Source organism: Eschrichtius robustus, chromosome 6 (genome assembly GCF_028021215.1).
Source record: "Eschrichtius robustus isolate mEscRob2 chromosome 6, mEscRob2.pri, whole genome shotgun sequence".
Taxonomy (NCBI): domain Eukaryota; kingdom Metazoa; phylum Chordata; class Mammalia; order Artiodactyla; family Eschrichtiidae; genus Eschrichtius; species Eschrichtius robustus.
In genome coordinates this window covers 144,058,016-144,080,647 of record NC_090829.1, presented here as the reverse complement: position 1 = coordinate 144,080,647, position 22,632 = coordinate 144,058,016, and the positions used below count along the sequence as shown (strand labels likewise).

Here is a 22,632-nt window from a genome sequence, read left to right as displayed (position 1 = left end):
ACAAACGTCTCCTAGAGAAACAAAATGCAAAGAAACTATAAAGGACTAAAAATAACTTCGCGCATGCACAGTTAGGGCAAATTCTGGACAACAAGATTCAAAAAATACAAAAAGACCAAAAAAAAAAAAAACAAAAAACAACCCCAACTGCCACTTCTGAAGAGCCGGGAGCAAAAGCAGGGCACTGTGCATGCCCCCTGCACTCGACACCACCAAAGGGGTGGGCAGACCACCTAAGTCACCCCTCTGGCCTGATCCCTGGACACACCCCTACCCTCACCCCGTATCAGGAACCAGCTCAACCCCCCTTGGGGAGCGATCAGGGGGACCTGTTACTTGCTTTTGCTCCTTCCTCGGCTGGAGGAGCCCCAGTACAGCCTTGCCTGAATTTCTTGTCTGGCCTCTTATCAATTTCTATTGGTTAAGGAGGCCAAGAAGCCTGGTCAGTATCAAGCTCACAAGACCCACTTTATCACATCATCAAGGGCTCTACTAAAACATCACTTCCTTCCTGGAGGCCTTCCTCCACCACACTGTCCCATCATTATCTAAACCTCTCCCAGCCTCATCTCTTCCTAGTGTTTGTCATCACCTGAGGCCACAGGTGAGCGCTTTGTCCCCTCTGCCACCTGCTCTGAGTCTAGATGGCTGGCTCATGGCAGATGGCCCATCAATATTTGCTGAATCAATGAATGCACGATTCTCACCTAGCTCACACTCACCCTGGCCTTCCAAAGGGGCCCCTAGTCCCCTGCCCACAGCAGCAGGGCTCTGTGCTTTCCCTGATAACACATCTTTAAGCCGTATTGTGTGCAGAAGCCTCTTGGGACGCAGAGGACTCTGCAGAGTGGCGCGAGCAAGGTGTCTCTGTAGAGTGCTGGCTGCGGGTCCCCTGTCTTTTGTCTGCAGAGCGTTGCAAGTCTAAACCTGAGCTCAGGCACACGGGGGGCTAGAAAGCCCCACCAAAGCGTTTCCCTGCCCTGCTGGGTGAGCTTGCTCAGCACCGGGCAGGACCTGCCTGTTCTTTTAAATAAAAGGAGTGCCTGTGTCCCACAGCCTCTCTTATGAGAAGTTTCTGAAAAGGTTTGCTTACCTTACTTAACTAATTAAAGGCGAGCCACATTTTCCCCTCTCTGGTCTCTGCAGTCAACCACCAGTGGCTACTTGATAGTCACTGCCAGGTAGGGTTACCCAGAGGCCCGTGATCAAGCCATTTGCGCGATGATTGAGTCGACAAGGCTGAGTGCCTCGGTGGAAATATTTCCCGGTTGGACTATCCTGTTGGCAGCCTGCTTACCATCACGCTTGCTTTTATAATGAGAAAGGAAATTGTTTCTGCTTTTAGTGATGGCGGCTCCAGAAATGGTGAGTGAAGTGGGCGGGGCGGTGGAGGGGAGAGAAGCCGCTTCTAAAAGATGACTTCTCAACATTTCTGGATGTGAAACCTCCCAACCATGACCTGCTGGGAAGGGATTCCCTTACCTAGGATCCCTGTTTCAGAAAGCATTTTGCTGTTGATTCTTATTCTTGTTCTAAAGCTAGGCTGTGGAATTTGCCACAGGCTGATAGTAAGCAGCAGCTACGAGCAAGAATCAAGGTAAAAAATGCTGAATGTGAATTATTAGTTTCCTAAGCTATTCTTCAAAGCTACTCTTGCAATGGAAATGAAATAAACGTTCTTAGCGCATAACTCTTGCTTAGATTTTCCCATGACCACGTGAAACAGCATGAAGACAGAGATTGTTTTAAGTGGCTTAATAGTTCCCTTTTGAATTTCAAACATTACAAGTAAATGGAGAGAAAATAACAATGGGTGATCTAAGTATCCATGTTTATATGACTGTTGGAATGTCTAGGTTTTAGCACTTTGCAGAAGCAGCTTCCTGGGGTGCTCATGCCTGATTCCTCAGAGAGTGAGCTGGAATTTAGTTGGGAACATTTGGACTGTTTCCTTGCTCCCTCTGCCCCTCTTTTGAGTTATTGGAAATGACTTCCAAAGGCTTCTGACCTGTCCGGCATCGTGATAGGTGGAATTCTGTTGGAGGAAACAGATCCCCCGTGTAGCTTTTGGGTGAGCCTGCAGTCCCCAGCCACTCCTCCCTTTGCGAGGTAAGGGGGGCACTGGGCACCCAGAGGGCGAGGATACTTTCATCCTTAATTAGGTCAAGCCTGTGCGAGCCAGGAAAAGGTTGTGTTTACGGGAAGCTCCAAATACTGTGGGTGAGCGTCCCTTCCTTGGTGCTATCTGCATTTTGGGGGCACGGACATTATGTGAGTATCCAGACTTCTTATAGTATGGGAGGTGTATCACCTGCACAGGCAAAGGGTCAAGTTTAAGTGGGACAAAAGAGAGAAGGAAAGTGTTTGAAAGTAATTTATCTTCTGAAAAATAATGGTAACTAACTTCTAAATGGTAAAAGGGCATATCTCTAGAGACATGCTATTCAATTGATTTGAAGATTGGTTGAACAAATAATGGGAAAGTCGTACGTTTGGCAGAATTACATTCGTAGTTTCGCTCACTCTAGACGTTTCTCTGTTATCTGCTGTGGCTCAGAAAAAAAAAAAAAAAAAAGCATTCTCCGCGGACAAATAGTTTTGATTTATTGGCACTGAATGCTCTTTATGTGGATTGTCAGATTTCAAAGATTTCACACGACAAAGATTCGTCTGATGCTAAAACTATACATAGGGAAGCAAACGCTCTCTATTCTTTCCTGCGAAGGAGGTGGAGGTGGAGCCTGGTCTCCGAGGTCCTGAAATAGTCACCATGGGGGAAAATGACCCACCTGCTGCCGAAGCCCCCTTCTCCTTCAGGTCGCTTTTCGGCCTTGACGATTTGAAAATAAGTCCTGTTGCACCAGGTAGGTGGCACCAGGTATCATTTCTGCCCCACCTCCCCTCCCCCATAGAGATGATCGATGTGGCTGAGTGTTCCCCTGGAGAAATGTCTCCCCAGGAGCCCCCACACCCACAGGCCGCTTCCTCGTGTTTGCAGAATCCTGGAGAGAAGGGGCGTTAGGGGGGCCATCACTTTGTTCAGCCTCTTGCCAACTCCCAGGAGACAGGTGCTGGAATTCTCTGGATGGAGGTTTTCAGAAATCGAGGCTCCAGCTGCCCCTGGGTGTTAGGGGTCAGATCCTGGCCAGGAAATCTCTGAGCCCTCCAGGAATTCCTGACAATCAGTGGTCCCCAGCCCCTCCAGAAAACTTAAAATAAGCTGGTTGCCCTAACGGTATCAGATGCCTAGATTAAAATTCAACAGCAGGTGACTGAGTTGCTCCTAGCAACTAAAGGAAGGAAAGCTGGTTTTGGAAATGGGTCATAAATGCTTGGAGAAATGGCGGACTCCTTCATGCCTGGATAGGATCTTTTTGGCAAAGACCCTATCAGGACCTGTCACAGGAAGCTGTGGCTCCCTGGTCCCGGCTGCAGTCAGGAAGACTGAGCCCAGGGGCTGGGCAGAGGGACATTTGGGGCCCCTGGCTAGGGTTCCAGAAAGCACGGCATGGGGGCCGCACTAACGATTCCTTTTAAACCACCTTGACAACTGATGTGGACTGATGGGAGGTGGGAGAAGAGGTTTCAAGTAAGGGAAAAGATACACAATTTACAAATGCTTTTCAAAAGTTAGCATCAGTGGAAATGAAAGAAAAAACACCCTGCAGTTACCTAACCACCCAAACTTAGCTAGTTTTTACATCTTCTTTATTCTCTCCGTGTCCTTGCCCATAAGTATACACTCACAGGCAGTGCAGATGCAGACAGGCGTTTTTCCATGTGCTTTTTCGTTTTTTAAATGCCCTTTTTTATAGGGTCAGGTAGGTGTGTAATTTACATAGCCATTTTTGTCATCATTTGACATATAATTATTTCTAATATTTTATAATATAAATCATAACACGAATAGCACTATACATATTCTTTTCTGCTAATTTTTGATCATTTCGTCATCATTAATTCCTAGTCATGGGAAGGAATAAAAACTTTTTTAAACTTTTCTTTTTAAATAAACCAATGCATTGTTTATGATAGAAATTTAGAAAATACAGTTAATCAAAGTTTATTTAAGATGACCCGCAATTTTACTCTTACTCAGAGATAAACCTATTAGCACTTTATTATTTATTTCTTGCCTTTTTCCTATCAACATATCTGTATTTCTCTTTGGAAGTGAAATATGAAGGTAGACCCCAGAGATATTTTGGGTTTGGTTCCAGACCACTGCAATAAGCAAATATTGCAATAAAATGATTCACACTAATTTTTTTAGTTTCCCCATACATATAAAAGTCATTTATTCAACAGCATAGTCTATTCAGTGTGCAATAGCCTTATGCCCCAAAACAATGTACATACCCTAATTAAAAAATTAAGTTTTAACTTAGTTAAACAATTAACTTCATTGCTAAAAAATGCTAGCCTTTATCTGACTACACAGTGTTGCTACAAACCTTCAATTTACGAAAACTGCAATATCAGCAAAGCGTGATAAAATGAGGTCTGCCTGTACTATTTGTATGATTTTGAAGCTTTTTTTTTTTAACTTAAAAATATCATGTTCATCTTTCCATGACATTAAATAATTAAATAGCTTTTAAGGGTTGGCAAACTATGGCCCCTGGGCCAAATCTGGCCCACTGTCTGTTTTTATAAATAAAGTTTTATTGGAACACAGACATACCCATTTATTCACATTTTGTCTGGCTGCTTTCAGGCCATAGCTGCAGAGTTGAGAAGTTGTGACAGGGACCACTTACGGCCCATAAAGTTTAAAACATTTACTATCGGGTCCTTCACAGAAAAACGTTGCCGACCCCTCTCCTCTATCATTTTAGATATTTCTATACCATTTGTTATTTCACCACCTCCCTTCTGTTGGTCCCTTAGGCTGTTTCCATATGTCCGTGCATCAATATTATCAAGGTCACTCCTTTAAGTGTCCTTTACATAGAGATTTGTGTACATCTATGATGACTTTTTAGGATAAATTCCTAGAAGTGGAATTAATAGGTCAAAAATTCTATCCATTTTTTAGCTTTTTGGTACATATTTCCAATTTGACTGTCAAAAAGTTTACACAATTTATACTCTTATTGACTGTTAAGTGGAGATCCATTTCCTTTCACTTTGGACTGCAGTGGGAATAGTAGTAGTAGTTGTAATAATAACACATTGCAAAGGTGATATGTAATTATGTCTAATTTGTGGTGTTTTTTTAGTTTCTGGAGGGGTTGAAGGTTTTTTGTGTGTGTGCTTGTTTATCATTTGCATTCCTTCTTTGAAGAGATGCTATACCTTTTGCTTTTTATTCCAAGCAAGCCCTCAAAGACAGGGCAAGGAGGAGGGGGTCCACGGTGGGACCACAGGGCACGCGGCCGAGGAGCCGTAAAGTGGCAAATGTGAGCTGATACAAAGGTGCTAACTGAAGGACAATCTTTGGATCTACAACTGGGGCTCACTTCCTAAATCTCACTCTTAGGATACAGAACAGCTAGAATGATGAGAAGTCATTCTGGGGTTCCTGCTGAGTTTTAAAGTGTGACTGGAGAGCCGGCATCTCAGTAGGGAGAGTGACTGATTGGGGCAGGCTTCCGGAGGTGGGGGAGGTGGAGGGGAGGGGTCCGCTTTGCTGACTCTAAATTGGTCATCCTGAAAGGAACTGGTCTCTGGCCTTGAGATAAAACCACGTTCATTATCCCGAAACCATCCATCCATCCATCCATCCATCCATCCATCCATCCATCCATCCATTCCTTCAATCTAATAAAATTTACTGAGGACTGTGGAATGGCCAGTGCTGTTCTAGGTGTTGAGAGCGCAGCCTGGAACAAGCCGCCGGCTCCTCCATCCAAGGCTAAACAAGGACCGTGCAGATGGTCCCTCCGCCCCGCTCCACACTCACGGCACAGAGTCTGATGTGAATCTCCTATCCCCCCATTCTTCCCTTTCTGCTCCTGCTTTTTCCTTCTTTACTCTTTTCTCCTTTTCCTCCCATTTCATCACTTTCTTTTTTTCCATTTTTGTTTTCCAATTCACTTCTGTTTTGGGCAACCGGGAAGGGTACTGACCATTTTATAATCGCAGTCTTTATAGCCAGAGGATGAAGTTGTGGGTTTCCAAAGACAGACAGGGAGCCTCTTTTTGGCTCTTCCATGGGAGACTCTCGGCCCAACATCTCCAAGAGCAGGAGAAGAGAGGCAAAGGCAGTCTCCGTCCTGTGTCATCATGTGAGGCCTGGAAAGCTTCCTCCCCTTCCTACATTCTAACCTTCCTAATTATAATGGAGGACAACTTCAGCATAGATGTATTTTCAGGACTGATGAGATAATTTGCATGAAATGGCCTGTTCTCCTGAGAGTTAACGTTGCCAGTGGAAATCCTCCTGTTGTCCAGAGAGGCTTGCACTTTTGGGTATCTTAAGCTCTTCACATCTTCTTTTCTACCAAATCAGCCTCGTTCTATAGGCAAGAACTGGGAAGGGTCTGGGGCTTTACCCTACTTGCAAGCTAACAAGTCAGCCTGCCCCAGTCCCACGGATGCTGGCAGAAGACACAGCCCTCCCGTCAGACTCGTGTACACACAGCACAGGTGACACGAGCATCCTATTGGAGTAGGTCACGCTCGCCCGCCAAGTCCCTCGGCAGCAAAGTGGAGCAGCCCAGGTGCACGCTGTACACACAGCGGGTCTGCATCACAGCTGAGGAACCCTGAGCTGAGGGAATCCACATCTTTTATAATGGGCTTCAAACAGACCCGCACAAGCTTTGTCCTAAAGGAAGAGGTGGTATTTATTAAGCCAGACAGTAAATAATAACCTGTCCCTTGCTCTGGAGAAAGACACTATCTCTGTCTTCTAAGGCTGTTTGCTCTGCCAGCATCCTCCAAGCGATGGTCTGTAATAAAGGCCTTCGGTGTCTATGCCCAGGACTGGTGGAGAATGACCTGAACATCATCTGGTGACCCTCTCAGAGATCCCAGCTCTCTCTCTCCTGAAAGCACCCTGTTTGGGTTTTACATGTTGCCTTCCTCTGTAGGAAAACATCCTTGGGAGTTGGGGTTCTACCTCCCCTCCGTATTAGTTTCCTAGGGCCACCAAAACATCACAAACGCGGTGGCCTAAAACAGCAGAAATCTATTGTCTCTGGAGACTGGAAGTCTGAGACTAAGGTGATGGCAAGGACTTGCTCCCTCTGACACCTGCAGCGGAATCCTTCCTTGCCTCATCTTAGATGTTGGGGTTTGCTGATAATCACGGGTTCCTTGGTTTATAGATGAATCACCCCAATCTCTGCCTTCATCTTCACATGGTCTTCTGCCCATGTCTCTTCACATCATCTTCCCTCTGGGTGTGTCCGTCTCTGTGTCTGAATTTCCCCTTTTTATAAGGACACCAGTCATTTTAGATTAAGGCCCACATTAATGACCTTGATTTAACTTGATCACCTCTGTAAAGACTCTGTTTCCAAATAAGATGATATTTTGAGTTCTGAGGGTTTGAACGTAAACATGTCTCTTGGGGGACACAATTCAACCCATCACACCATCCCCTAACCGAGGACGGATGGAGCTGGGCTGGTGCTGGGGAGCTTGGGGCTCAACTTTCAGAGAACGTGCCCCCAGGTAGGCGGCCATTTCTCTAAGCCAACTCTCTTTGGGCTGGAACATTCTCTGCACTGAGGGCAGGGGGGATGAATAGCTAAGTTTTGTCTTGTTTCATTCAGATTCGCTGTTCCGTGGCCTTTTGCTCTCCCCGCTTTTTGGTTTCTAGATGCCGACGCGGTAGCTGCCCAGATCCTGTCTCTGCTGCCACTGAAGTTCTTTCCCATCATTGTCATCGGGATAATTGCATTGATATTAGCGCTGGCCATTGGGCTGGGCAGTGAGTACGATCCATTATTCAGTAGGTTCTCAAATACCTGTTCAGGTGTTTAGACTTTCACGGGCTCCCCCCTCACACCAACCCGGGCCCGCCACACAGCCCTAATTACTAAGGCAAACAACCTCTGGGTTTGCTGATTTGAGCTTTATTTGCCTGCAGGATTGCGAAGCCGACCTGGGCCCCCGCGGGGGCCTTTGGCTGTGCTGGAGGTTTTGTCACCAAGGAGCCTGCCCAGTTAAAAGTGGCCAAAGGCAGCTGATGAAACTGAACCCACAGGCAGGAGGGGGTGGGAGCTGGTGGAGGAGACAAGGGGGCCATTCATGCCAGGCCAAGCTGGGTTTCAAATAAGGTGCAAGTGGCTTTTGAGAAAGAGAGTCATTTGAATGGTCTCCGATAGGGAACGATTTCGCATTTACTCTTCAAATAGGCGGATCTCAGATCAGTTTAACTCTCCACGTGCTCGGCTTTGGGGTCCACAGTTCCCTCACTTCTCGCCCAGGATCAGAGAAGACAGGAGGTAGATTGGGGGCCAGGGGTCCTCACTCAGGGCTCCTTGCTCAGCCGGCTTAGCCAGTCGGCCACAGCCACGCACTTTCTCTCTGGACCTTGAGCCACCGGAGTCTAAATTCATCTTGAGTTGTGGCTTGAGGTCACTTAGGGAGACACGGTGGGGTGCAGCTGCCCCACCCACTGGAATCTGGAACAGAAACTGGGCTGAGGGAAACAGACTGCTGGCAGTGGTGCCGTTTCAACGCAGCTTTCATGACGCTTGGGCAAGCTCAAGGCTGCGTGGCAGGTGTACGGTTGTCAGTGCTGCGCGCTGAAGCAGCCCTTCCTCGACCCCCTCCCTCCTTTCCTCAGTCCACTTTGACTGCTCCGGGAAGTACAGGTGTCGGTCGTCTTTTAAGTGTATTGAGCTGACGGCTCGATGCGACGGAGTGTCAGACTGCAAAGACGGGGAAGATGAGTACCGATGTGGTAAGGTCATGCCTTTTCACTGCAGAAGCAGGAGGATGTCAGTACAACCCGACCCTGACCTTCCCCATCTGAGAAATGGGTCCAAGGCTATGCCTTTGTTAAGTCATGGGATCCAACTGGCATTCACCCCAGGAGACCCTGGGCTGGGTATTAAGGGAGGGCCCTTACATGGAGCTAAAATTGGGTTGGGGAGACTCCGTAAGCAAGCAGAAGAGAACTCCAAGAGACCTCAGGGGTCCAGACGATAAGAACTGTGGCCGCCCTGCGTGGGTGGGGCACTGACCCGGGGCAGGTCAGACTCAGCACGGGAGGGTCTAGGCTGGCTGCAGAGAAACTCTGCCGGGTCTCAGGGTCCCTCAGGCCACTAACGACCTGTCTTCCTGTGCATTGGCCAGTCCGCGTGAGCGGTCAGAACGCCGCGCTCCAGGTGTTCACGGCTGCCACCTGGAGGACCGTGTGCTCTGAGGACTGGAAGAGTCACCACGCTACCGTTGCCTGTGCCCAGCTGGGGTTTCCAAGGTAATTCAAAGAGTGCCCAGCAGTGGGCAGGACATGAGCAGTGATCACGACGAGGGCAGACAGCTGCCGTCTAGCTGGGCACGCACAAGGCACCTCGACATCCCCATGGCAACCCCGCGATGCCTGACATCACAGGTGCGCAAACCAAGGTCCCAACATGCTAAGTGACTTGCTCAAGGTCACATGGGACCTAGCGTGTTTGGGGGTGTCTCAGGCCAGGACCCTAGATGCAAATATTCAATAAAGAGCTTCAGAGCTGAGGACTGAGCCCCCAGTTCCTCAGGCCACAGCTTTTGGGTGGCTTCCCGGCACCACCCAGCTTGGTCCCACTTCCCAAGGAGCCCCAGAGAGCCAAGTTCGAAAAGTCAGCAATTTAGTGAATGTCCAGTTATTCAAAACAGTTGATTAGCAACGGCTGGAAGAAAGAAACAGGTGGAAGAAAGAACTATTGCAGTGGAATCTCCACGTTTCAGCGTTCTGTGTTGCCTATGTGACTTTTTGCACTGGGGCGACACATTTTGGCCCTGACGCGGCCCCTTCCTTCGGGCCCCTGGCAGCTGCCATCTTCCTTGGGTGCCCAGGACTGCACTCCTGCTCCTCTTTGTTCCGGATTCCTGGAGTTCAAAACCAGCAAGCTCTGAGTACCCACACTCTCCTCAGGAAGTGGGCATCCCTGTTTGTGCCCAAGGAAACGGGCGTTAAAGCCTCCACGCTCTGAGCCCAGGGAGCCCTGACTCGCAAATCTGATGCATCATATTCTCAACTCTTTTCTCCAAAGCCAGTGAAACCCACCCTCCAGCCTGTATCCCTGAGATCTGCCTCCTTCTCACCCGTGACAACCTGGATTCAGAAATCAGCTGCACTTCAAGCCCAACGACAACAGCAAAAGCACCCACACAATTGCCTTCAGGAACTATGTAGACTTGACTCCTCAAAGGCAAGGAGGAAGTTTACACACCACACACACACAGACCACATCACACACCACAAGCACACACACGCCACAGACACACCACACACCATGCACACACATCACATCACACACACACCAATTACACAGACCCACACGCAAACCCCACCACCACGGCTCACAGCTGAAAGCTTCCCTTGGGCATTTCTCCTCCATAGGAGGTAGTTCCTTGGACTCACTAGGGGGCGTCCCTTCTTCTTCCCGTCTGCCTCCCCTGCTTCTCCCTCCTGGACCACCTCCCCGCCCTGAATCCTTGGCCTCCCCTCTGTCCTGCAGAAGGACCCAGCGGCCCCTCTCTCCTCCCCCAACCCTTCCCAGCAGTACTCAGGCATCGCTGCACCCCAGCCGTCTGCTGAGACGGTCCTTCCTTGCTCCGTCTCAGGGCAAGTCTGGAGGATGCAATTTTCCAGTCTGTCCCCTCAACATTGTCCATTTTCTTCCCTCTAAACTTGCTCTGTTCTTCCCTGTTTCTTCAGTTCTAAGGTTTACTTCTGTATCCTTTCTCGTTTATTCTTCCTATTTGTCTCTTGAAAGCCCTCCTTTGATCCCCTCTGCTCTGCAGCATCCTGTGTCAGAGGTCTGTGATAAAGAAAAAAAAGATAGACTGGCAACTCAGATTGCCTGGGTCCAAATCCCAGCACACGTGCAGCCCCGTCACATGACTGAGGCCTCAAAAATAAGGCGAATAATAGCACCAGCTTTAAAGGGTCGCTGTGAGGTTCAAGTGATCTTGGGGCTTCGAAGCCAGCCTGGACCACAGGGACGCCCTAGAAGAGTCTGTGGTCCTGGTTGCTGTTACCACTGAGGCTTTGACAACTTATGGGGCTCCAGGTGAAGCCTTCGGGGTCCCTTTGCGTCACCCCCACCGCCCCACTGGTAGCCCAGCCCACCTGTATCAGGATCTCCGTCTCGGTGTCAGCTGGCTCTTTCATCTGGTGCCTGACGTATCAGTAGGTTGAGCAATACCTGGGGAGGCTGGGAGGGTCATTGCTGCTGCCTGGATTACATTTTTCTCAAAACTCAAACCTGGCTGGACTTTGTATACCACGTAGACTGCCCGCACCGCCCCCCAGCGTTTACAATCACCTGATGAAATCACGCTTGATAAGCTGGTGAGTTCGCGAGTGAAGCAAGCCAGCGACTCTGTCTTTTGTTCATTCCACGACCTCCCATCTCATAACTCTTTGAATGCCTGATTTGAAAAATACTATGCCCTCTTTTCCATCATTCTCCAGACCTGTCTCCTGACCCTTTAAACACTGGCTTGTCCTGGTGCCCCCGAATCTCTCCATCTAGGTGCTCATGTCTCTGTAAAAGGAGCCCTGCCAGCTCTGGGCAGCCTGGGAAAGTCCTTCATCCCCCCCACCCCCAGCCTATCGTACCTGGGGCACTCAGCACCCCCACTTTGGTGCTCACCTGAAAACACTCCACCCAATTCTGTGTTCTGTTCCCTCTGAGGCTTGCTTCAGGCCAAGCAAAGTTCAGTTCAGCTGAATGCATCAAGGAGTGTCCACCCAGCTACGTCAGGAAGTGGTTCTCCCTCTCATGTGGCTGGAGCCCACGGTGGGTGGATGGGCTGTGGGGAGAGGGCCGCCCCAGACTATTCCAGGTCTGGAATACCTTGCTAAGTTGGCAGAAGGAAGCCATCGATGGTTTGGGGGCTTAAAATGACTCCCCTCCCAGTATGATACCTGTATCATTGTGACTTGAGCCCAGGTAGATTTGCTGCAGAGTGAATTCCACACATCGGGTCTGCGTTTCCATTGTGTTTGCAGCTATGTGAGTTCGGACACGCTCAGAGTGGATTCACTCGAGGAGCAGTTCCGAGAGGACTTCGTTTCCATCAATCACCTCTTGCCAGATGACAAAGTGACCGCTTTACACCACTCGGTGTACGTGAGGTAAGCGGCCAGGTGGTGCTGTGTCCACTTATGTCCAGTCATCCGCCGGACTTGTGCATGAGGTTGTGTTCTCCAAGGGCAAGGTGCGGGTTTGGCCACTTTGGTTAGATGGGTGGACGCACCAGGCTGGGGTACAAGAACTTAATCCCGAACCAGGCAAATACAGCCCAACAGAGAGAGGGAGGAAGGACGGTAAAGGGGTCCTGTGATGCGTGTGTCGTAAATGCAGCATTGCACGGTGCACACAGTGGGCGCTGCTGATGTGTTTGGGGAAAGGAAGGGAGGGAGGGAGGAGAAAAAATATTAGAAGGAAAGAAATTAAGAAAGAAACGTATCCTTCTTTACTTACAAAGTACTTTAATGTTCACCATTTGTATTACATGTTTCCCCAAAGAAGTCATAAGGAAGGTAAGACGAGGTATCCTTAAGTGACAGTCAGGTACCTGAAGCTTACAGGGGTCACCTGTCTGGTGCACGGAGGTACGTCAGGCTTTCTGAACCCACGTTCCATATGCTCTTCCTGACTCCTTGGACCAAACCCCAACAGGAGTGCTCTCTCTGCTCCAGGAAACAACTGCCTGTCTGCCTATTTTGTAACTGACCGTCGCTCCTGAACCCACATGCGATCTGCAGGGACGGTCCCTCTCTTGGGCCCTAAAACCTCAGTCTGGTGACACTAGCTTTTTCTTGCATGATCATGTGACAGGACTGGGGCTCTAAAGGCAGGAAAGTTACAAAGGGATCCCAGGGTGGATTGTACATGAGCACCCACCCACGCAGGGGAGGGTGTGTGTCATTTCCCGGGCAATCACATCTCAGCTCTGGAGGTGGGGGAGAAGTCTTCTCGGACATGCGTGTGTCCCAGGCTGCAAGGACTTTGTGGCAGGAGAGCCTGCCACGCCATCCGATGGACACTGTGTCCAGCAGGGGCCAGTGAAGAACATCGGGGTAAAACTGGCATGCAGATGACACCAGTGTATATTTATATAATATAGCTCATTATGCATCTCTTATCATTAGCTATACAAAGCCTAGAAATACTCAACACCTGCTCACACACACCATACCTCACGGTAGTCACGTGTTTTATAATGACTTGTGTGACCTCACTCTCGTGGTGTTTTTTCTTTATAGACTAAAATTGTAATCTGTATTCAAGAGCAGGGGAGTAAAGTTTATTTTTCTTTTACCCCAAGATTTAAGTTAAAAAAAAAATAGCGTTCAGTTCACAGGCCTCGGGCATTTATCATTAAGCGCACTCTTTTTCCACTTTAGGGAGGGATGCGCCTCGGGTCACGTGGTTACCTTGAAGTGCTCAGGTGAGAGTTACAGAAGCGCAGAGAGAATCGGAAGGAAGCCCTGGCTCACAGGCTCCTGTCGCCCCTCCCCGCTCCTCGGACCGCTCTGCTGGCAGCCCCTTCCTCCCAGGGGCCAGGTGGGAGCTCTGTGACCCCCATCTGCCAGGTGGGTGAAGAGAGCCCTGGGCGACTTCTCAGCAGCAGACAGGACCACGGCGCACGGTGTCCTGTCCTTCCGTGGTGGCTCCAATAGCCTGACTCTCTGTCACCTCCTCTTCCCCGCCCCTCCTGCCAGAAAAGTGTGCCCGGGCTGCTTAGGGCCCGCCCCCAGCCTGGGCAGGCACCCAGGCAAGGGGTTGCCATACCTGGCTCTGTGTCCTGACGGGCTTTTCCCACTGCACCCCTACAGCACCCTGCTTGTCCCACGCCGCAGGTGACCTGCCCCCCCCCATCCCTCACCCTGTGCTCCCACCAGAGCTCCCGCCCCTGACCCTCCCTCTCCCTCTGCAGTCTGCGGTCTGAGGACGGGCTCCAGCCCACGCATCGTGGGTGGCAACGTGTCCTTGCTGGCGCAGTGGCCCTGGCAGGCCAGCCTGCAGTTCCAGGGCTACCACTTGTGCGGAGGGTCCGTCATCACCCCCGTGTGGGTCGTCACTGCTGCCCACTGTGTTTATGAGTGAGTCCTCCTGGCCTCCTTGCGGGGGGTCCTCATCTTCTGCAGACCCCCATCCCAGTCCGGGCCATGTTGGGACAGGGCTAATTTGGGTGGTCTACAGCAGGGCAGGTCCAGAAAGCGGGAAAACAGACCGGATGGTCACAAAGTAGTGTCCACGTGGCGGGACACCTTCCTTCTTCACTGTGGATCCAGCTCCACCAGCTGGGTGACACTGGTGACCCCGGGCTCAGTTTAAGGACCTCTGGCCTGCAGCCCTTACAGAAAAGAGAGACAGAAGAGAAAGGAAGCTCCCGCAGGAGGGAACCCAGCAATGTAAAGGCCCTAGGCCTACCCCGTAGCTCATCACAGTGGACCGTGCTGTGGCCGAGAGGGAGAGGGATGGTGCAGGATAGGCAGGGGTCTCCCCAGAGCCACCCCCCCACCTTGAGTCTCTCTCAAGGGGTGTGGCGTGGAAGAAAACCACAGAAAATACTTCCAAACACAGTGGAAATTGTCCCCGTTATTTCCACCTCCTTCTATTTTGGTTTCTGGTGGAGAACAGACCCTGATGGACCCTCACAGGGAGCAAAGTTCAGCTCACTTCTCAAATGCCCAGAGGTGCAAAGAGCAAGGCCTGTCTAGGAAATGCATAGGGTGGTCTGTGCTTCTGCAGGGCTTGGTGGGTGGGGCGGGGGGGGGGACGTCTGCTGGCATCTATCTCCTTGGCACTGGCTCTCGGGACACCTGAGGGGTCTGTGGGTTAACGTGCTTGGGGCTTTCTCATTTTAGTCTCTACCTCCCCAAGTCCTGGACCATCCAGGTGGGCCTCGTTTCCCTGCTGGACAGTCCAGCCCCTTCCCATCTGGTGGAAAAAATCATCTACCACAGCAAATACAAGCCAAAGAGGTTGGGCAATGACATCGCCCTCATGAAGCTGGCCAGGCCTGTCGCTTTCAACGGTACGTCTGGGTCTCTGTCATTTTGTTGCTATCCTTTGTTTCAAGAGAATTTGAATTGCTTGTTGAAGCATGTTGATGAAGGCTGCCTTACAATCTCTGCCAGATAATTCCAATATGTGATTAATTTCCATGTTGGCCTCAGTTGACCGTCTCTTTGCATTAAAGTTGCGATTTTCCTGGTTCTTGGTATGATAAGAAATTTTCAATCACATTCTGGACATTTGGGCCATCGTGTTAGGAGACATACATCTTCAATTTCAGCAGACGGTCACCCTGTTCAGGTTCACTATGCAGGTCCTGGCCTGCTTTTGTGGGCTGTGGTTCTGATGATTATTTGATTTCAGAGCCTTCGTGGTTCTACTTTGGTCAACTTGGTTTGGCTGGGGCCACTGGGGCCCTCACTTGTGCTACTTGCTTTCTGGAGATTAAAGGGACTTCCCCAGGCCAGACCACCTGGTGCCTGTGGGTGGTGGAAGGGGGTCTCAGGCCCATGGGAACGAAGAGCTTTTTCTTGTTTCGTGCTTATTGTGGTGAGGTCCCCACCTACCTGCCTGGTGTCTCTACCTTGGCTGAGAAAGAGAGGGCCTCCCAGGCCAGCCAGCTGGTTGTGGTGGGATCTTCCCTGCAGCCCTTTCTTTACAAGTTAGAAGACACTGGGAATCTCCAGCTCCTGGAAATACTCAGAAACGTTCTCTCCCAGCCAGCTGCTGAGTTCAGAGGCTCTGTTTCTCCACAGAAATGTCAAGTCCTGACTCCCGGAGGTTTCAAAAACACCAGAAAAGCCACACAGGACAGAACTTTCCAAGATGTTGCAGATGCAACAAAGCATATGAGCCTACTGCTAAATAAGTAAAAGCCCCCTTCTGCTTCCCAAGGATTAGAGCAGCTCAGAGAGCAGCAGAGTATAATAAACAAGGCCCCTTGTTGGAGCAGAATCCTGGCTCAGGACCAGCAGCAGGTTGGACCTGGCAGAATCAACAGGGTGTTTATCACACAGCACACAGAATTCTCTACACATCACACCTGGAAACAAATATTTCTAGAGAAACAAAGAGAAATTGTAAAGGTGGTGTTTGTTTGTTAATTATGATTAATGACCCTTGGTTATAAAAAAGGAGGTGCTAACACTTGCACTCGGACAAAAATTAAAATGAGTGCCTTTATCCCTTCTCTACCTTTCCATTATTGTCCTACCCCAAAAGCTTAGCATGTCTCAGAATGCAGTCACGTGAAGGCCCCGTGACAGTCTTTGGGGGAGGGCTTACGTGACACAGCCCACGTGGGCAGGCTTTCCATTATTGTCCTACCCCAAAAGCTTAGCATGTCTCAGAATGCAGTCACGTGAAGGCCCCGTGACAGTCTTTGGGGGAGGGCTTACGTGACACAGCCCACGTGGGCAGGCTTTCCATTATTGTCCTACCCCAAAAGCTTAGCATGTCTCAGAATGCAGTCACGTGAAGGCCCCGTGACAGTCTTTGGGGGAGGGCTTACGTGGCACAGCCCACGTGGGCAGGCAGGCTCGTCGCCTCCAGATGTGTCAGCAGGGGTGGGAACATTCACGCGGTGTTGGTCCATAAAGCAGCGTGCCCATGGTCTAGAACAAGAGCAGGCAGACTATGGCCCATAGGCTGAATCGGACCCTTTGCCTACTTTTGTAAATAAAGTTTTATTGGCCCACTGCCTGGCCCATTTGTTCACCACTGCCCGTGGCTGCTTTCATGCTACTGTGGCAGAGGTGAGGGTTGAAACAGAGACCACGTGGCCTGCCAAGCCTGAAATATAAACTATTTGGCCTTTTATAGAAAATATGCTGACCCCTGGTCTAGACTCCCTCATGTTGCCACGGTCTAGGGTTGTTTTAAAGTTTCAGGGCTCTGGTGGGCGAGGGGTCCCTGCTCTGAGCAAATAGCTTCCAAACGACCAGGGACCTGGCCTTTCTCTGGGAGCCGGCCTGAGCTGCCAGAGCGGTAGGCACTGAGAAGACGGTTTTCTCAGACCACAGCTGCCACGGGCTTGAAAGCTCTTGTTTCCTCTCCAAACAGACATGATCCAGCCAGTCTGTCTGCCCAACTCCGAAGAGCACTTTCCTGATGGGAAGATGTGCTGGACGTCAGGCTGGGGGGCCACAGAGGATGGAGGTCAGTGTTCTGAAATCAAGATTCTGAGTCCAGGGTGCCTAGAACCGAGAGGGCTGTGGGCCTGCTCCCCAGGGTCCCAGTGCAATGTCCCCGCCCACGTGTCCCGGTCGGGGTGTAGCGCAGACCCCCAGCCGGCCACTGAGACATGAGAGGAATGGGAGGCGGGTGTGCCCTGTGGTGAGCCTGTAAGACATGAAGGTCACAGTTCACAAGCAGGTGAAGTTAGAGGGTGTCGATCCGTTCGGGTGGGTGGCGAGGCTGACCCACCGCAGATGTGTTAGTTTCTTGTCGCTGCTGTAACAAATGACCCCAGATTTAGTGGCTTAAAGCAACGCACGTGTATTACCCTACAGTTACGGGGGTCGGAAGTCATAAATCAGTGTGTCAGGAGGGCTGCCATCCTCCCGGAGGCTCTGGGGGAGGATCCGTTCCCACGTGTTCCAGCCTCTAGGGCCCCTGCATCTCGTGCTTCTGCCCTCACCTCCACCTTCAAGCCAGCAGCACGGCATCTTCCAATCTCTCTCCCCTCTGACCTCTGCTTCTTCTATCATCACATCTCCTTCTCTGACCCTTTGAAGGACCCTTGTGATTACACTTAAGGTCCACCCAGAGAGCCCGGCATCGTGTCCCCATCTCAAGGTCTTATCACATCTGCAAAGTCCCTTTTGGGAGGTGACACGGTCCCTGGTTCCAGGGGTTGGGATGTAGATGCCTTTGGGAGTACAAGTTTCTGCTGACCACCCCCAAGTTCCACCCCAAAGCTGTGAGTGGGACCGTCGCGTGCCTCAGTTTCCCTGCTGTCACCTGGGTTATTTTGGGAACTAAACAGACTGGTGTGGGTCAAGTGCTTGGCCCAGGACAGGCTCTGGCGGGGCGGGGGGGGGGTCCCTGTTGGCTACAGTTGCCCCCCCTCCTCCCACATTGGTGACCTTAGGGAAGTGAGTGGCCCTAACATGAAGCAGCGGGGTCCCCCAGCCCACTCCCCAGGGGGCAGCGCTCTAAGGCTGTCCACCTCCAGGCTTCCCCGCCCCCACGCAGGCCCCCTGAGTTCCCGGTGGGGGCCCCCCCGCACCACACGGACCGCCCCCTGCTCTGACCCAGGCGATGCCTCCCCGGTCCTCAACCATGCGGCTGTGCCTCTGATCTCCAACAAGATCTGCAACCACAGGGATGTGTACGGTGGCATCATCTCCCCCTCCATGCTCTGTGCTGGCTACCTGAAAGGCGGTGTGGACAGCTGCCAGGTAGGGGCCCCCGGTGACCTCTGGGGGCCACGCTGCGGGCAAGGCGAGGCACTGCCGTGGCGACCCAGCCTGCGGGAGAGGCCACCACCAGCACATCCCTGTGACTGACTGGAAAGCAAATTTACAGGGCGTGGGAAGAAGTTTGCTCAGGATATCAGCGTTTACCCAGCGCTCCCCTCTGCCTGGGTGCTGGGCAGTGGGAGGGGTCTCGGAGTTTGCAGAGGGAACAGAGGGGCAGAGGGCAGGTGGGAACCAGTGCATCCAGTCTGCACAGCTACAGTGGGCGAGACTCCAGCACCGCCTGGTCCAGCCAAAGCCCCTGGCCGGGCAGACCCTCCCTCTGCTCCCCCAGCTGCCTTGACCTTCGTGGGTTCAGGGTCCCGAGATCTGGCAGGGAGACGGCTGGAGGGGGACCGTCCCCAAAGGATAAGGACCCCACTCTTAGGAGTGCATGTCAGTTCCAGAAGGGCTGGGGGGTGAATGCAGAGCCATCTTCGTGCTGTATTTTGTGATACAGTGAAGGGGGGGATCCTGCCACCAGGACAAGGGACACACCATGGCAGTGCCTGTTGTGTGCTCTTTGCTCTTTCCTTGTCATCTAGGGAGACAGCGGGGGGCCCCTGGTGTGTCAAGAGAGGAGGGTGTGGAAGTTGGTGGGAGCCACGAGCTTTGGCATTGGCTGTGCCGAGGTGAACAAGCCCGGAGTCTACACCCGCATCACCTCCTTCCTGGACTGGATTCACGAGCAGATGGAGGTGGGTGCAGCGCTCCCCCTGCCCTGGAGGCTCGTGCTGGTGCCCGTCAGTCATTCCACCTCTAGCCTCCCTTCCGTGGGACCCCAGTCCTGCTGTCCGGAGCCAGGAAGTGACCGATTAGTTATCGATTTGTCAAGCAGTGACTCTGTGCTCCTGGGTGTCAGGCTGAGCATGGCTAATCCCACAGACAAGGCCCTGGCGGGGGGGGCATGGCGGGTGGGCACACACAGGGCGAATGTTGTTGGGATGTGAAGGAAACGTGCTTCCACCAACTGGGGAAAGGAGGAGGGGCAGCCAAGGAAGAGCCCTGGGGGATGGGAACCAGTCAGGTGGGCACGTGTGGGTGTGGAGACGGGGGGGGTGGGGGGGATGGTCTGGACTGGAGGCCCCCAATGCCCACCGGGGAGTTTGGACCTTGCCAGGAGCCAGGGTGGGATGGAGAGTCTCCAATCAGGAGGGGTCTGGGCGGTTCTGTGCCTCGGGGGGGCCTCCCTGTGGGCGGTCAGAGATGGTTCTGGAGGAGGGAGAAGGGTCAGTGAGGCTGGCTTGGCAGGACCAGGGCGGGCAGGGGGAGCCCTGGTGATGGCGGGAGGAAGAATGGGACCCCCAGGGACAAGGAATGCCCCAGCCTACTCCAGGCCCCCAGCGCAATGGCTTGGAGGACAGGGGGAGACACCCACCTAGGGAGCAGGAGCCTGGACAGCCTGGCCTTCCACCCAATGGGCGCGCAGCAAATGTTTGCGGACCTGATCACCGGCTCTGAGTCCCACGTCAGGCCTTGGACCAATTTCAAAGAACTTTTTTTTTTTTTTTTGGTGTATTTTGTTGCTGTTGTTTTTGTTGGGTTTTTTTGAGGCAAAATTTACACAGAGTGAAACTGACCATTCTAAAGTGAAACTCTGGGGGCATTTAGCTCATTCACGATGTTGGGCTGCTGCCGTCTCTACCTAGTTTCAGAATATTTTCATTTCCTGGAAATAAGACTTCATTAAGCAGTCACTCCCTGTTCCCTGTCCCCCGGCCTCCAGTGACCAGTAATCTGCTTTCTGTCCTGGTAGATCAAGACCTTTAAAATGCTCCTTTTAATTTAAAGCAATTGGCTAAGAAGGACCAAACTCCTCAAGTGCCTTGGTGTTAATTTCCACTTCTTCCTCCTTGAACATTTGCCTTAAATCAGGAGCTACGAGCAGGGCCGAGGCCCCAAGACTGGGACTGGACCTGGTTGGAATTCCAGCCCTGCTGTCGTATAGCTGTGTGTCCTCTGCAGGTACATAGTGCCAGCCCATTGCAGGGCAAGGCTAGGAGATAGGCCTGCCGGGGACTTCTGCTGGGGCTCACTTTGCTGTTAGCTGACCGCCTGGCCCAGCGCTGAGGGCTGTGCAATGCTCTTCAGCCGAAAATTCAGCCCAAATCCCTCACCCCCTCAGAAAACAGACGCTTGAAAGAGCAGCCTCCGTGCTGCAGTGGCTGCAGACAGCCCGTGAGCAGGATTGAGAGGGGTGAGGGTCATGTGGGCCGTGGGGGGGAGGTATCACGTGGGCACAGGGAGTGCAGGACCCTCCGCATTCGCCCAGGGAGCCTCGGAGGTGCAGCTCCACGACGCTGCTCGCAGGGTCAGAGGGTCCATGTGACCAGGCTTGCTGCAGGGGTAGGTTGAAGAAGCCCGGCCCAGTCCTGAGCTGTTGGGCAGGACCAGGTTCCCAAATCAGTCTGGGAGGTTCTGACAGAGGAGTTCTGACATCTCAGCCCATTTCCCCCCAGCACCGCCCTGGCTGTTGGGCCCTAGGACCATCCCCATATCAGAGGTGAGGGGACCCACATAAGCCCCCTGCCGAGGCTAATGAGGGCAGAGCGTGAGTCCAACCAGCTCCGTGAGCCCAGCCCCGCACCCTGCAAAGCCCAGTGATGGATCTCCAAGCCGGGGTGCAGAGCACTCCCCCTGGCTGCTCACTTTAGCGTTGAGGGTCCAGAGGGTCTGATCGGACGCCCTGGCAATTCTGATGCAGGGGTCTCCAGGGCACACTCTGAGGACGTGGGAGGATTTTAGAAAGGGCTCCTCCTCCTCCCAGAGCTCGAGAAGCAGGCTCTTCTGGATAGGTGGACGGCTCCCCTGAGGCCTGGGAGAGCATCTCAGCCATGGCAGCCTCTGGCATCTGAAGGCCTGTGTGAGTCATGCCTCCCTTCAAATGTCTCCGGGACGACCCAGAAGAGGCTTCCCTCCCATGAGAGTTTTCCAGCGGGCCTGCATTTTTAGTTGTTTCTTTTGAACATTGATGTGAGGGCCTTCCAATAGCTCTCACATCTCGAGGGGAATCACCCCATTTTTTAGCTGATGCTGAAGTTTGCTGCATCACCTTCATTTTCATCCAATAGTTTTCTCTCTCTGCTGGGAGCTTAAAACAAAATTGTTGCAACTCAAAGAGAGACACAGGAACACTGATACTAAGGGCTGGAAACGATGGAAAAGTCTCAGGTTGATGACGGAGATGGTGGGGGTGTGGCAGGTTGGAGGTGTGGCACAGGGAAGGGGAGCTATTTCACACTTACCTGGGATCCGCATGGAGCAGAGGCCAACTTCGTCCCCATCAATTGTGGACTGCTGAAGCTCCACTCAGGGTAAAATCAGGTGCTCACTCCATCTTAATATCGGAGAGATGGCTTGAAGCACTGAAAAAGATAATGCCTATGTTTTCATTTCTAGAGGGACCTGAAAACTTGAAGAGAAAGAGGCAGGTTACCACCTTGAGTTCCTGCCAGGATGGAGACATCCCTGTCCTTCCATGGATTCTAACAGCAGAGCCAAAAGAAGGAGCAGCTTTTCGTTCCTCTACATCTAGAGCAATTTTCTTCTATCGCCTCTAACAAGCCAGAGGGGCATTGGACTAAAAGGACCCCGAACCTCCTTTCTGATCTTCACTAAGAACAGAAGCAGGAATGCCTCCGAAGTGCTACATTTTCCTTGTCCATCTGGTTTCCTCCCCTGCAAAGCAATCTACACCTTAGCCCCTCAACAAAGACACGGCAGCCTGGACCTGCAGGAGTGCGGTCAGTGTAGATGCAGCTGTCTGCACCTTTCTATCCGGGCACCAGAACCTAACCAATTTTCTACCAGGATCTCCTTTGACACGTGGGAACTTAAGATTATAGTTTGAGGTTTATTTCTAGTATTTTTTGTAGGCTTTGGTGCTTGATGTATCATTGACCCTTGCTTCCAGAGGACGTACCCTTTCTTAGTGCATTCATCACTCTGAGCTTGTCTGGATGAATCCTGACTGCTCGTATAAGCTCAATTCAAGAGGCTCAATTAATTTGATCTCTTCTATATTCATCGTG

At 51.7% G+C, this 22,632-nt stretch overlaps 1 protein-coding gene across 3 annotated transcripts; it reads left to right on the top strand.

Annotated features, from left to right (window-relative positions):
- Positions 1 to 1,347: 1,347 nt before the first annotated feature.
- On the top strand, positions 1,348 to 22,018 carry TMPRSS3 (transmembrane serine protease 3). 3 transcript variants are annotated; one of them, XM_068545793.1, is made up of 14 exons: positions 2,143 to 2,271; positions 2,726 to 2,864; positions 7,772 to 7,882; positions 8,744 to 8,860; positions 9,256 to 9,379; positions 12,125 to 12,250; positions 13,526 to 13,569; positions 14,059 to 14,224; positions 14,993 to 15,162; positions 17,205 to 17,300; positions 17,514 to 17,516; positions 18,402 to 18,544; positions 19,147 to 19,299; positions 22,001 to 22,018. In XM_068545793.1, the coding sequence occupies exons 2-14, from the start codon at positions 2,771 to 2,773 to the stop codon at positions 22,016 to 22,018; spliced, it is 1,365 nt and encodes a 454-aa protein (XP_068401894.1). In that variant the 5' UTR covers positions 2,143 to 2,271; positions 2,726 to 2,770. The 3 variants fall into 3 exon arrangements, with proteins under 3 accessions (XP_068401891.1, XP_068401894.1, XP_068401893.1); XM_068545790.1 differs by lacking the exons at positions 2,143 to 2,271; positions 17,514 to 17,516 and adding an exon at positions 1,348 to 1,374 and having other exon boundaries at positions 2,729 to 2,864; XM_068545792.1 differs by lacking the exon at positions 2,143 to 2,271 and having other exon boundaries at positions 2,771 to 2,864.
- Positions 22,019 to 22,632: the final 614 nt, after the last annotated feature.